The following is a 15619-nucleotide window of genomic DNA, read 5'->3' on the forward strand; positions in this document are numbered from 1 at the left end:
AACCCCGCTGGGATGCTCCATCCCCACTCAGTCCCTGTCACTAGTTTCAAAAAGGCAATTAAATGCTAGTCAGATCCTTACGCTACTCAATTTGTGAGTTCCAGGAAGTTTAACCTTCACTGTCTCACCTGGAATCTGAGGGTAATCTCAACTAAGCTCTTTTTAGATGAGTATTTTTAGTACTTAAACCTAAGATCCAAAGAGTCTAAAAATGAAAATGTTAAAGGAAGATTTTTTTCCTTTTTTTAGCATGCCCTGCCCTCCCAACCCATATTCTTCTCAAGCTCCAAATTAGAAACGTAATTCCCCCATGGTGTCTGCTTTTGGTTATTCACTGAAACTGGTGTTGGTTGAAATCCACAGAATGTTGCTGATGTATCTGATTTACTAATAATCCTTTACAGTCTATATGGGAGCTTTCTTCTCCAAAATTTTGGCCCCTGCATTTAGGGAGAGATTTCTGTGCTGCCGAAAAGAAAATAGAAAATAGAAATTCTACTGCTTACAAGTTCAGCCATATGGTCATCATATGTAAAAATTACAATAAAGCCATCTGGCGTTCTGTGACCTTCATTACTCTTTCATATTTCAGAACAAGATTGGGCAACATGTAGTCCTTCAGATTTTTTATTTCAAGTCCCATCATCCCTTCCTATGCTGGCTGTTCTGGATAGGGCTGGTAGGAACTGAAGTCCAAGAAAACCCAAAAAACCACAAGTTATAACCTGATTGTAGAAGCACTATACCTTCTTAGAATTTAACCATAAGCTATACTCAAATTTATTGCATTATGGTGTGGCTTTGATTTGGTTTTAAAGACTTTTTTTTCTTTTGACAACAGCATTGTGTATGGCCTGCGATCTTTTTGCTTATCTAAGTCTTTTTGATAATACCTAACAGTGGCACATAGTTATCTTTTGGATCCTGAATTGGACAGAATTAATAAAATGACTGGGTTTGTACTAAATAAAACAAAACATTCCCCTGTATGTTCAAATACTACAATAATCATTATAATACAAAGTATGCTCAAGATAGTAAAAGTAAGAATATTCATTGAGTATATAAAATAATGTTCTTATTTGTTTACTAGAGTGTGATCCTGTCATTAAAAGGTTTAATGTTTAGTTATTTGTATTACTCTATCCTAATAAAAAAGAGCTATCACCACAGATAGCTGTAACCTTGTATACAGCTATTTCAGAAAAGTAATTTTCTCACTTGAAGGAGAGGGATCCAGCATTCAAAGCAGAGTCAAGTCTCACCACATGTTCCAACTAGAACGTTGGCTCAAAAGAAAGCCTGTGTACAGGAAAAAGGACAAACAAAACTGTACACTCAGTGAAGCTAAGGTCCTTGAGGAGATATTTCATTATAAGCATGAATTCATTCACTGACCTACTTAGACATGTACGCACAGGTAGACTTAAAATTGTCCCTACATAGTGGTGTCAATTAGCCCTAATGTATACAACATAATACTTGAATTCATTTTTTGACTATATCTGCCATTGGCAATCATGAAATGACACATCTCCACACAACCTTGCAGTATATCATGTGCCTAACATTTCATGCTAATAGCAGGAGGTTAGGTCATCATGTGAATGGATTTCAAGCATCCTCAATGACTCAAGAACTTCAATATGTTGAATATTTTAGCAGATCTTGTAACATTATTCTCTTTCTTAAAATAACACATTAAAATACCACTTTTTAGCCGAACACATAGGGTAACATAACCCTCGTTTTAGGTTATGTTTTGAAATTGCTAAGTAATATATTACTAAATGTTAACATTACTGAATACTCTGAAGGCCACTGATTCTGGTTGATCTCAGAAACTACACAGGGTTAGACCTAATTTATATTTTGGAAGAGAGACCACCAAGGAAAATCGGGTTTGTAGGCTATATTCAGAGAAATGAAATGGCAAATCACCTCTAATTATTCATTGTCTTCCAAAAAAAAAACAACAACAACCGTGAAACACATGGGATTGCCATAGGCTAATCTGAAGGTATTACAAGTAGCATTTTACTTGAAGCTGTATATTCCAAATTCTGGCATATTTTGAAATAAAAAGAAATTAGACTTACCTTCTGAACATTTCCTTCTATAAAGCACCCTGATCAATTATCTCATTTTGATATAGAAGCATAGAATCGGAAGAGACCACAAGAGCCATCCAGTTCAATCCTCGCCATTCAGGAACATTTATTTATTTATATATTTACAGTATTTATATTCCGCCCTTCTCACCCCGAAGGGGACTCAGGGTGGATCACATTGCACACATAAAGGCAAACATTCAATGCCATAACATAGAACAGAGACAGAGACAAGACGCAGGCATGGGCTGGCCTCGAACTCATGACCTCTTGGTCAGAGTGATTTGTTGCAGCTGGCTTGCTTTCCAGCCTGTGCCACAGCCCGGCCTACACACAATCAAAGCACTCCAGACAAGTGGCCATTAAACCTAAAATTATGTATTTGTTCCTGAAATCAGTCAAATAACTTTGACTCATGTGTTATGAATTCAAGGGATAGCTGTCTACTGAGTAAGTTCAGATGTACAGTAACCATGCTTCAGTACCAAATGTGATTAACTGGAGCTACTAGACAAAGATGATCCCTTGCTTCAAACTGTTGTTATTTTGCCATGTTTGCTACCTGCTTGGTAGATATATGGCCTAAACTGAATTGCCGGTGAGAAGCATCTGCCGTTTTATTCCATCAATACAGTCAGGAAGGAGCCAGTCTCCCTTTTCTACCACAACCCCATGTGCCTCACAATTCTGTTGTGGAGGGATGGGAAACCCTTTGGTGTTATTTTAGATGAGTGTTGAAAGTTACAGAGGAGAACAGAGTTTTGTCCCTTTGGCTTAACCAACATTTCCACTCCTTACATGCTTCAGTTTATGGATAGCATCTTGAATGCAGTCATATAAGGTGGATGGCCCACTTGCAACCTGCATCAGTTTGAGGTATCCCCAGAGAATTAACAAAAACTGTAAACTTAATTTACTGTGGTTTCTTTCTATTTCTGGTACTCAAGTGCTCTCCCTATAAATTCAGTTATCTTAGAAATTTCTAAATACAGTAACAGCTGAGCCTACAGCTGCCATGCTATTTCTTTCAAGCCACTTCAAGTGAAGTTCATTGCTGGTCAGTGACATCACAGTCACTTCCTTGAATTGTACCAAGTGAGAGGGCTTGAATCTATTTTAGAAGTAGAATTGAAACTACATGACACATGAAAAGTGGAGCACAATTGAAAAACTCTATGCAGTTGTGTGTGATTCTGGAATACGTCTTAGCTGTGAGACATTGTAGTAAAGGTTCAAGTTAGAACATTAAATTCATTTCTGCTTGATATAGATCTTATACAAATAGTCTGAAATAATAATAATAATAATAATAAAACTTTATTTATAACCCGCCACCATCTCCCCAATGGGGACTCGGGGCGGCTTACATGGGGCCATGCCCAGACACCATACAATATAACAAAATAAAACAATATATCATAACACAATATAATAGTACAAAAATAATCAAAGTATTTTTGTGCCCAATATTTCTAATACCTTTATGTGTGAAACAAACTTTGTGCATATTGAACAATCAGAAAGCAAAAATGTTACTACTCTGTGGACAATTTCAGGTTTGAGAGTATTTCAGATTTCAGAATTCTGGGTGAAAGATGCTAAATTTGTACTATTGCAATTATTGCACAAAATCTTTTCTAAAATAGAGGTTTTAAAAACCCTATTAGTCTTTGACCGAATGCCTTTAGTTTGAGCGGGCAGTGACTTTTCTGTTAATGGTGCCTTCTGTGCAATTTTCATTGTTGCACTACATGCATGTGGTAGTTCAGAAAAGAAGCTTGGTTTCCTTCCTGAGCATTATTAATAGACTTAGTTTATTTGAATCAGCTGGGAGATATTAAAACTTTAACATACCAGAACTTTGAATAAAGAGGAGTGCTACTGCAAAGTTGACTGACAATATAAATTAAATAGCCAAACAGTTCGCAAACAGAAATAGAGACAATCTTGTTTCCCCCGACTCTGGACACTTATTTCTCCATCATTTGCCAAAAAGCTTGCTTCTCCCTGTCTGGGAAATGTAATATATCTACCAGGTGGATTGAAAAAGACAGAAGCCAGCTATTGCATAAAGCACAGATTCTGTGGGAAGTATGTCCCTTCCTGTAGTTGACAAGCAGTGTTTTCTGTCTCTTACCTGCACAGTGTTGTGCACTGAAGGGAGATAAGAAAGTGCTCCCCCGCCCCCGATCAAAGTCTTACTAATTCAACTCTCATACTGCAGAGTATGAGGATTATGTGTCAACTGTTGAAGGTGGTCATCTGAATGAATGCCCACACTTTATCTAGCAAGTTAAAAGTGGAATGATTGAAGCTCTGTGTTTATTTGTGGCTGTTGGTTGGCAGGCATAACAGACAGGAGTCTTATAATTACTATAGAATATTTTTTGATACTTTCAATTTCCTTTCAGGATGCTTTTAATCTTGCATAGGGTACAAATGAGCAGAATGAGTTTAAATTCATGGAATCACTTTCTTCATGAAACAGGATCATATAGGGGAGGATATAAAATGTTTTAGAAAGGGAGAATGTGCACATTAATGATTCAATAGCTTTTTCTTTTTCTTTCTGATTTTGCAGACTGCAAGGAGACTTGACTCCCACTTTTGGCACATGAGGTCAAACCACAGCCATGCTTTTAAAGGTGGTCAGATTCCTATGGAACAGAATGTGAATATTGTCATAGATAAAATATGCAACAGTTTTATTGCCTGAGTGCACTGAACAGGAAGACATCTTTGGATTTTTTTTCAGGAGGCTGACATACCTTTAAGCTAGAAAGCAATTTATTCTTTCACTTCATAGGTCATTTAGCATCATTTTAGAGTGCTATTTCAGCTGTTCCAGTTAAAGCAGGAGCTTGACTTGTAGCAGTTAAAGCCAGTACTATGTGCTAGTCAAGAGTAATTTAGCTTGGCTGTACATCCATTTACTCTTTTTGTTTTACTCCCTTTGATATTAAAATTTGTTTGCACATCATTGTATTCTTTTGAAAAAAGCTTATTCTGGTACTGTTTGGATAATCTCATAGCCTTTGGTTGATATTCAAGGTCTACTATCATTCTTTTTAGCTCTCACAGATTTTTTAAATGTTTAATAGTTTTTATTGTTTGGAAAGCAACAACTAAAAATGTTGGAGAGACAAGAACATTGCTTTGACTGCTTTTTGATAAACGGATCTTAAGACAGTATAACAACACTGTTTTGCATCTCTTCACATCTTGTTCTTCAAAAACCTAAGCAGTACTATTTTTGAATTATCACAATTATTTTACTGTTAGTGGTATTTGTAAGCCAGAGATGGACAATGATATGCAGGGAACAGAGGGCCTGTCCATCATTTGCACATTGGATTGGTGCATCTGGATACATTACATCTGTTTAGGTTGCCATTTTCTTCCTGAAATCCAGCCCAGGGCAGGTCTGTGGTCCAAGGGAGCAAGCCTATGTGTTTGTGTGAATATCAAATTTTAGAGCGGTTCTTATGGAGAATTAGGTAATTTGTTGTTAAAGGCTTTCATGGCTGGAATCACGGGGTTGTTGTGTGTTTTTTGGGCTGTATGGCCATGTTCCAGAAGTATTCTCTCCCGATGTTTTGCCCATATCTATGTTAGGCATCCTCACAGGTTGTGAGGATGCCTGCCATAGATGTGGGTGAAATGTCAGGAGAGAATACTTCTGGAACATGGCCATACTGCCTGAAAAACACACAACTCCTCAATTAAGTAAATAAATAGAAGTGGGCTAAATACAAAGCCCTACCTAGAATAAGTCAGTTGAAATCAATGGACCTTACATTAGTTGCAAGAAATCCCCTTAATTTCAGTGTGTATGCTCTATAATTAAGACTACGTGAGTCTCACCAACTGCATGGAAGCCAAGGACTAACACTCTCAACTCATACTCCAAAGTCATTCTCCAACAGTGTGCCCAAATTCCTGTATTTTCAGATAAGTGTTTCCCAAAGGGAGACCAGAAGCAACATTATGTCCCTTCCTGCTGCCATTTTGAGAAGGAATACTATATGTTTATTGTGGAGCTTTTCATGTGGGATTACAGGTAGTTTGACTGATGGTTTGAATATAGAATGTTTTTATTTTAATCAGCTTCTAGTTGCTGGTTGTTTATTTTGTTTGTTCCTAATAGAGTGGTTTATCTTTTTCCTTTAGCAGTCAAAATTCAACATCTCATATGAGTTAGCTGATCCTTTTATTATTGCTCTCTGGTGAGAGAAACAGATAAAATTGTTCATGTCTTGCATCAATGGCATATTAGACTTTAAAAGGAAGAGATGGATGGATATTTGCTAGTTGTGCATATTGAGGAAAATATGGAAGAAATCCTGAGTTTTATTGACAAAGTGCTTGTCTGTTTCATTGTGTGCACATATGTATGCGTTTATTTCTAATGAAGGAAATGGCATGCCCTTTTTTGGGAAGCTTTTGGGGGAGACAAAGCTCCTAGGATTTCTGGATAAAATTGAGCTTCTGGACTTTTTAGTCTGGCTTTTCACTGATTGCATACTATCAGTGTTGGTATCTCGCTGACCTGCCTTGCAGAGTTTAAGAGCTTAGCATAAAGAAGTTTTTCTTAAGATATTTGATAAGGAAGACCAGTATGTGTTTTGCATAAGAACGTTGCTTCTTTTTTTCCTGAAGACTCACCAGGAACCGTCAGCCAGTGACTCCTGATCTACAGACCACTATGTTGAGCAGCACTAGCATAGGGAATAAGTCATAGTTATGTTAGTCTAGGGAGGTGAAATCCAGAAAATTATACTTGAAAACAGTTTCTTTTCTCATCCACCAGTGACAGTTACTCTTCTTTTTTGCCAACAAGCTGTGAGGGAGTCTCCAGATCTGTAGGATCTATTGAGACCAACCAGAACTTGGTATAAAAGGAATACAGATGATAATTAAAACTCTTAAGTCCAAAAGCTTGTTTATAATACCAAAAATCAAGTCAGCTAAAAGCCCTTCCACTTTTTTTAAAAAATGCTCACACCAAACTATTTTCATAGAATCCTTTTGAGAGGGGAGCTATTTTGTGAATGTTTTTGTTAACTAAATATGAGTCAGAAATACTTGCCAATCTGCCACAAATCCCTGAGAGATTTACTGACAGATCTGAAGATAGATACCTTTTGCTCTTCAAAATACCTTTTTATGTAGAATTTTTAACATAAAACTGCTGAGTAATGTCATTCATAGAAGGCATGGAAATTTGTGGATGGCATCCAACTGTTTCTTGTTTATATCTGATTTTGGGAAGGTAGTATAAATCTTGAATTTGTTTACATTTCTGAGAAATGAGATGAGATAGCGCAAGATAAAGCTTATTGAGGACACGGAGAGCATTTTGTTGCTGAGTTGGTCCTTTCCCTCACAGTTCCCAGGACAGACTGTCATGGGTGGAGATGTTTTCTTTTTCCCCCAAAATATAGTTTTGTGGCATGGGATTGTAATCGGTACTTTTGTTGGCTGTGGAAAGGGCATCAGTAGTGGCCTTTGTTAAATATGCCAACTATGATCATTCTTGATGAACCCATCCACAGCCACCTCAGTGACCTTCACACCATATAACACATAAATACAATAAATAATTAGTCCTGGTCTTCATTTGCTTGTATTTAATTAAACATTTCTCACTAACTTGATAATTCATATATTATGAAGTTGTGCCTTTAAATTTTTTAATACATGATTGGTTGATTGATTGATTGATTGATTGATTTGAGAAGCAGTTGAAATGATATACATTTATTTTTTAAAGTTGGAATAAATTAAAGTATATATTTAGAAAATAAGATGTATTTTCTCTCTAAGATCTCTTTGTATGGAATCTAAGTGTTTTCCCATCATGCTGTGCCATTTTCTTTATCAAGTAGATGCCCCCTTCTATTCTTATTCCTTCCCAAAATTACTCTTTAAGAAAGTAAATCAAATGCACTTGCTTAGAAACAAAACCCATTCATTGTGCTGTTTATATTCAGATACATTTGTCTCTACTCCTTTCTGAGCGTCAGAACAATCTTGTAAAAGTAATGCAAGTCTTTCCAAATCTTACCATGATTATTATGTGTTTGCTTAACATTCACTTAACATCAGCTTTCTAGGTCTTGTGTTCATTCATCTCCACAGAGACTTGGCAGGGACTGCTTCCGTCTCTTTTGAGTTGGCCTGTTACTAAGGCCTTTCCTCCTATTAAGGCATCTCAGTGCAACTGAATAGTTTTATCTCTCATTCATAGCAAACCAGGTATATGTATGCTACTTCTTTATGAAGGCATTGAAATGCAACTTGCAGTAGTGTGGAACAGAAAAATAGCATAAGGAAACAATACTATTGTTCCTCTTTCTTTACCATTGTGGTTTATTTGCTTTTGTGATGATGCATACAGCATCCTCATATTTGTGCTGTCACTTGTGGAAAAAAATATGAGCATGATGTTCTTGATAATCTTGAAATTTGTGTAGCTGCACAGGATTGTGTGACAAAGATCCCTTTTGTATTTCCCATATCTCCATGTTTAAACTTCAGATCAGTTGACCAAAGAGTTATATACAGCATGTTCATAAATGTCAAAAAGAATTATAATACTGGTAATGTCTACTGGAGTTGTTACACTAAACTCACCAGCAAGGAAAACACCCCCCAAAAAATAATTTTCATTTTTTAAAATGTTTAAGGAAAGGAAATGCTATCTGATCTTTAAAAATCCAATCCTGAATATGTACTCCTTTTAGAATCAGATATAACCAAGTTTCATTTTAACATAGGTGTGATTGAACTGTATAAGTCCCAGCTCATTTTGTTAGGCTGTCTCAACCACAGCTTGAGAATAGCCATTTTTCTGTTAGTTTTACAAGGATTGAGCTTAAGGAAACCCTTTCTGGTTTGAAGCAGTAAGTTGGCCCACCACTTTGCCCAGAGAAAGGTAGCATCTTTAGGGTTATTACCACCAGGGAATCTTGGAAGTAAGATGTGTCTGTAGTTGGTCTCAACAAGATCCAGGCTTGGACAAGCAATTTCAAGCCAATACTACTATTCTGGGAACTCATGAAGCTATACTGACCTACCGCTGATTAGTGACAACCTTCCAGCACCTTCAGTAAGGTGCCAGGCCTCAATAGGAGAGACCTGGTCTCTCGCCTTCTGGCCTGACCACCCTTGAGCATTGGGTACCCCAGAGGCCCCTCTACCAGAGAAAGTAAGCAAGGGGAACTTTCATCTGTCCTTCGTCTCCAGAATCATCCACAAGCAGTGACTTCAAGAACAACCAGTTACTTTCAAACTTTAAGTATGGATTTTATTGTGGGGAAATCAAGATAGTGCCTGGGTGGAGATAGGCCCAAGACCAATTATTAAATGATTACTCTCGAAGGCAACAGCATGGACATTGATTCTTTGGGGTTCCTTGTTCAAACAGGAAGGCATCCCCCAAGCTGATAGAAAGTCAGGACACATTAGCGCTAAAAACATTTAAAGCAGTTTGAGTGTGACAGCACAATAGGACATACATTTTTGTAACTTTGATTCTGCATTTAGATCATATTATTTACTCATATCATCTTACAGAGTGTAGAGTTTTTTCTAGTTAGAAATGAGATCATGTCATTTCATTGGGACTTACCTTCATTGGGTTTAGGCTTGTTTGACATTTTTGGAGAGAAACAGGCTAGGAAAAGAACAGCTCTGGTGCTAAAGGAAATGCTGTTAAGGTTTATCTTACACTGACTTCACATTGAAGAATGAATGTCAACTGTTTCAGAATATAATCCATGATTAGTAATTAAATAAATGATATCCTTTTATAATGCATTTGTACACAGAATGAATTGGGAAGAGAGATTATTTATAAATCTTTTATCTGATTATTATGGTGTTATATTATATCACTGTGTTTTAAACCGTTTTATTTTATTTTATTTTTTGTGTTGATAATGTTCATTTAATTATTTATATATGTTTTAACTTGTCTTATTTTGTTTTGTTTCTGGGCTTGGCCCCATGTTAGCCTCCACAAATCCCTTCGGAGAGATGGAGGCGGGAAGGAAATAAAGTATTATTATTATTATTATTATTATTATTATTATTATTATCATCATCTGTTACATATAATGCAATGAAAATATACTTCTGGATTATACAGAGATACCATTAAAATATCTGTAACAAGAAGTAAATGTTTACTATTCTGATAGGTTCAAATGTATCCTTAATTTTTAAAAAGTGTGAATTAAAAAACTAGTGGTAGTACAGACTTTATTTATATTTTTGTCTTTTAGAAACAAACTTCCAAGACTATAAAACGTAGGCACCTAAATCTTAGCATACATATTAAAAGAATCCTAGAGTTGGTTGTCTGTTTTTTGTTTTTTAAAGGCACATTAATTCATTTTGATTAATGTAAATATACTCATATGTTTGAAGTATCATGTTCAGTCATTAGGTAGCAAGCTTTCAAGCATTGCATAACTTTGTAGTTTAAAGCCAGGGATTCCTAGAGAAGTTCTCACTAGGACCCCATAGAATATCTAGATCTTTCATCATGACTGGAAGAGATGGAAGAGTCTGAGGACCTCACTACATAAGAAAATAATCTGTTTTTATCAGTATGCGTCCTGTATTTTTTCTGATTGAATGCAGACGGGAGGCATACTGACCCCATCACAACCATTTTGAAAATGCTGTCCTTCATCCCATCACACCATGGAAGGCTGGCTCCTCCCAATTCGCTTGAAGCACTCCCTACATCATCCCATGACCTTTTTTTAAAGTCTAAATCTGCACAGTGACATAGCCTCCAAGTCACAAACTACTGCTCTGGCAAGATTTGAAAACATACCCACATTTGTGCGGTTAATGCATTCACCTGATTGCTACCTTTTGGCATGAAATATGGAGATCTATAGTACAGAGTTCTGAGGAATCTAATCTTAGCGAATTTCTAAACAACAGATGATTGATTCATTAGATATGGCTTCTTTGCTGCATCTACTCATGCTGCTGCTGAGGTTACAAAGGCAACTGCAGCTTCTGATATCTCTGCATCTTCTGAAGAGGCATAATAGCTAAAAGTAAAACTCTTTTTGCTTCAATATAGATACAACAGAGGAAGAAATTGTGATTCTGTTTATATTGGGGGGGGGGATAAAGCAGCATTTCCCGGAGATCTGTCTCCTTTGTCATCTGAAAAATAAATGGTGGTTGCTTCCGTCATGTACATCTGGAGTCATGAGACCCTGCCCCCTGATGACAAGTTGCATCATTGCTGACAGGATGATTTCCTGATCACATGCCAAAACAGCGCTTCAGCAACAGAAAACCCAGTTGTTTTTCAAATACTACAATTAGAATATCATCTAGAAATACTCTGTTTCTGCAATGTTTTGCAGACAGATTTCAAAGGATTATCGACAGGATAGAGTAAATGTCATGTGATGGAACGTGTTGGAAACTGTCCTCAATCAGTCTCAGAAATGGAGTATTTCCTAATGTGACAAGGTACTCACTGGAGGATCTAGAGATTCCTGGAGAGCACAGTTTAATCAAATTCATGAATAATAAAAAGTCATCCCTGCAAATGTAGAAGGCTGACTGTACATAGCTGTATATCAGCAAGTGAGCATATTGTCCTTATGAAGACGGAGTGTCATTATTCAGGAAGGGCTGTAGATCATTGACAATATGAAGATTTAATTGATAATTGTAGAGGACAAGTGGTATTTTGTTGTTCTCTTTTGGGAACATTGGCATTCAATACACCACTGAAGCAAAATAGGAACAGTACATTATTTCAGGCTTCCATGTAAAAAAATTGTGATACATTCAAGAGAATGCACTTTTCAGCCTGTATTAGTAAAGGTTTCTCCTGACGTTAAGTCCAGTCATATCTGACTCTGGGGGTTGGTGCTCATCTCTATTTCTAAGCCAAAGAGCCGGTGTTGTCCGTAGACACTCCAAGGTCATGTGGCCGGCATGACTGCATGGAGTGCCGTTACCTTCCCAGCAGAGCAGTACCTATTGATCTACTCACATTGGCATGTTTTCAAACTGCTAGGTTGGCAGAAGCTGGAGCTAACAGTGGGAGCTCACTCCACTCCCAGGATTTGAACCTGGGACCTTTCGGTCTGCAAGTTCAGCAGCTCAGTGCTTTAACACACTTCACCACCGGGGCTCCTCAACCTGTATTATGTTTGTATAAAAACAGGAATATGAGATTGTTTAGTTAACAGGCTTGTAAGGGAAGGACAGGATACCACATATCATAGTCTAATAGTTTATTTCTTTTGACTACACAATATAATGTGATAATTTTATGGAGAAATATACATTTTAGCTTGGAAATAAGAATTAGTTTATTGTGTGTTATATGAGCCATAAAGTTTATTTAAAACTGCTAGAAATCTTTAAATATTCCTGAAAATCTCTAAACCATTCATTTCTCTTCTCTTCTCTTTTCCACTGCATTGCAATATACAGATTTTATTGAAATATCCATTGGTGTTTTATATGAATGTGTAGCTTCCCAAAGCAAAATATTACCAATGACTAAGACAGAATTAATGAAATCAGGATATACCAATTGTATTTGGAACCTGATTTTAAATTGATGGCTTTGTCTCTTTCTCTCTTTGTGTAGTGTCGAAGGTGAGGCCCCTGGAAGTGAAACGGGAACCTCATTGGACAGTCCATCTACCTATCATCAAGGAGCTATTACGCACAGCTCAACTCTAAGCCCAGACCATTACGACCATTCTCCTTATGGCCTGTATTCCATCTCCCCGGGGCAGCAAAGACCCCGGAGGCCGAAACTTCAACATTCAACATCCATATTGAGAAAACAAGCGGAAGAAGAAGCTATTAAAAGATCAAGGTCCCTTTCAGAGAGCTATGAACTCTCATCTGACTTGCAAGATAAGCAGGTATTTGAAATTGCTTTTTTATAGATCAGGATTATCAGAGCAAATAAACGTGTTGGTTGTTCAGATGTTTGCCAAAATAATAAGTTGTTTATGAGATTCTGACATATCCCACAGTTTTGACTTATTTGAGCAGTATTTATGTTTCTATTTCCCTTAGAGGGCTAATATGGTTTAGTGGTTTGAGCACTAGACTGTGCCCAAGTATGGTTCAAATCCCTACTTGGTCATAAAATTCACTGGATAATCTCAGGCAAGTCACACACTCTCTAATGAAGACAAAGGCACCCACCCCAAACCAGTCTCGCCAACAAAACCCTATAATAAGTTTGTCTTAAGTTCGCCATAAGTCAGAAATTACTTACAGGGATAAAACAACTTCAAATTCCTATGCTGAGATATTTAATATTTCTGGTTTATCGCACGTGGGTCAAATAACTTGTGAATTTACCAAAGATGCCACATGGTAATGTGCCTTTTAAAATCAGGAGGACTTGGAATATGAAAACACAGCTTTTCCGGGGTCACATGCTTTAGATCTGCTACTACTGCTTGAGTTAACATGTTAGCAACTTGGCTATTTTTATCTTGCTTTTGATAAGTGTTTGCAATGTGATAATAATTAAGCATGATCAACGTTATAGATTAGACTTGAGGATGAACCATTTCTTATGAGCTAATGTATGAAACAGAAATTATGTTTGTAAATGTGGGTGCCCCCCATCACATGCTGGTGTGAGCTCTTGTGCCTCAATCTGTAGTTTATTCGAATGTATGAAAGAGAAACATGTGTGCCCTTCTATCTTGTCACAGGTAATGTAGGTTAGTGCTACATTACCTGTGTCAATCTGTATAAGATTGACAGTCACAGCTGCCAATCTGTTGAGTGTTTCCAGTCGGCACAAATATGATACCAGTCTCTGGGACACTGGGGAAGAAACCCCTTCCAGATAGTTTAGGAAGCAATGATGTAGGATGCACCCTTCAATATCCCACTTCAAAAGCTATCCTGTATTTTGAGAACATTATGGAGACATTTGCTATGGTAAATGGTAGTACCGGTCAGGGAATTCTACTGTCATCTGGATGGCCACATTTCGCCCACTTCTGGTGTAGATGGATGTATTTTGCAGTGTGTAGCATCTGTTGAGACTCTATGCACAGAACCTTTGTTTATTATTATTACTGAGGATGCATAGAATGTGCAGGTACTGTTTTTGTGCTAGAGCTGAATGAAACTCATAGTCTTCTCCCACCCAAATCCACTTTGGTTTACTTCAGGTGTTCTTCACTTCCGCAGTATTTTTGTGACTGAGAAGTGTCTGTTACACACATCCATGACAAAACAATATCTTGTGCATACACGTTAACATTTCAGAGAACAGTTGACTTGGCAAGTTTCTGTAAAGAATAGTCTGAGAGAACTATTGAAAACATCCTATAAAATACAGGTATAACTAAATTTTAATGGAAAATGTTGTACAATACAATGATATTGGTCTGTAAATTGAAAAATGCTTGGATAAAGTGGATTTGAAAGAAGCATGACAGCCATAAGTTTGAAGCCTGTCAATGTTAACTGTTGGAATGAAGTAATTTGATGAATGTGAATTTTAATTTTACTTTATTCTGATTTTAAGCCCTCACTTGTATTAGTGTTATTAATAATTTTTTAATTGCATTGATGAAAATCAATGTGTTAGATCAGTGTAACCAAGAATTTTCATAACTGAAAATGTACACTAAATTCTTGGTTGAAAGAATAGAAAATAGATTAATTTGCTTGGTAATAACACTTGTTAAATCTCTTTAGGGAATCTGTGAAATAGACGTGTTTTATCCCACTTCACAGAAGAAAAACCTGAGGGAAAAAAATTGAGTATAGAATGTCATCACAAAATTGTTCCTAACTGCTTAAGCAAAATCTGACAAGAAATTGATTCAATAAGATTTCAAGGGCACTCAGAATGTCATTTCTTGCTTCGTTAAAATGATCATATCTATAGGGTGCTTAATTGGAAACATTAGTTTGCATAAGAAATGCAAGATTTAATAACTTTTATAATTAGCTCTGTATGTATCAAAAGATCCTCAACCTAATTGAATCCATCATGAATTTCAATATGTTTTGAAATGCTTGGATTTTTGATTTGGGACTGTTAAACATTAATTAATCGTTGTCTTGTACAAAATATTCCTGCCTTAAAATTTTACATTTTTTTCTAGTTACAAAAAGTTTGAATTTCATGAGCATAGGTAAACCACATTTTGTAGACAAGCTTTCCAGAAGAAAATGCAAGGTGTACAACTTACTTCATTCCTTTTCTAAATATTTACTGCTTAAATTAAATTGGTAAAAACATATCTTTAAGCCTTCCTCCATACGTTTGATTTAATTGCTGTTTCATGTTTTATGTGGAAATAAGTTTCACACTAGTAACATTTCTCTTTCATGAAAAGTATTTCTGATACTTATTAGAACCTTCCTCTTAGGTAGATAATTTTATATGCAGCTGTACATGTAATTTCCCATTATTATGCTACCTTTACATGCTGTATTCATTTCCATCTTAAAAAATTTTA

At 36.5% G+C, this 15619-nt stretch overlaps 1 protein-coding gene across 16 annotated transcripts in view; it reads left to right on the forward strand.

Annotated features, from left to right (window-relative positions):
- Window positions 1-15619, forward strand: part of iqsec1 (IQ motif and Sec7 domain ArfGEF 1) — a 453315-nt gene that overhangs the window by 367303 nt on the left and 70393 nt on the right. For all 16 annotated transcript variants that reach the window (XM_062973848.1, XM_062973849.1, XM_062973836.1 and 13 more), the window contains one exon: window positions 12757-13039. In XM_062973848.1, the coding sequence (XP_062829918.1) occupies window positions 12757-13039 (283 nt within the window). The remainder of the gene's footprint in view (window positions 1-12756; window positions 13040-15619) is intronic.

Source organism: Anolis carolinensis, chromosome 2 (assembly GCF_035594765.1).
Source record: "Anolis carolinensis isolate JA03-04 chromosome 2, rAnoCar3.1.pri, whole genome shotgun sequence".
NCBI classification, from domain to species: domain Eukaryota; kingdom Metazoa; phylum Chordata; class Lepidosauria; order Squamata; family Dactyloidae; genus Anolis; species Anolis carolinensis.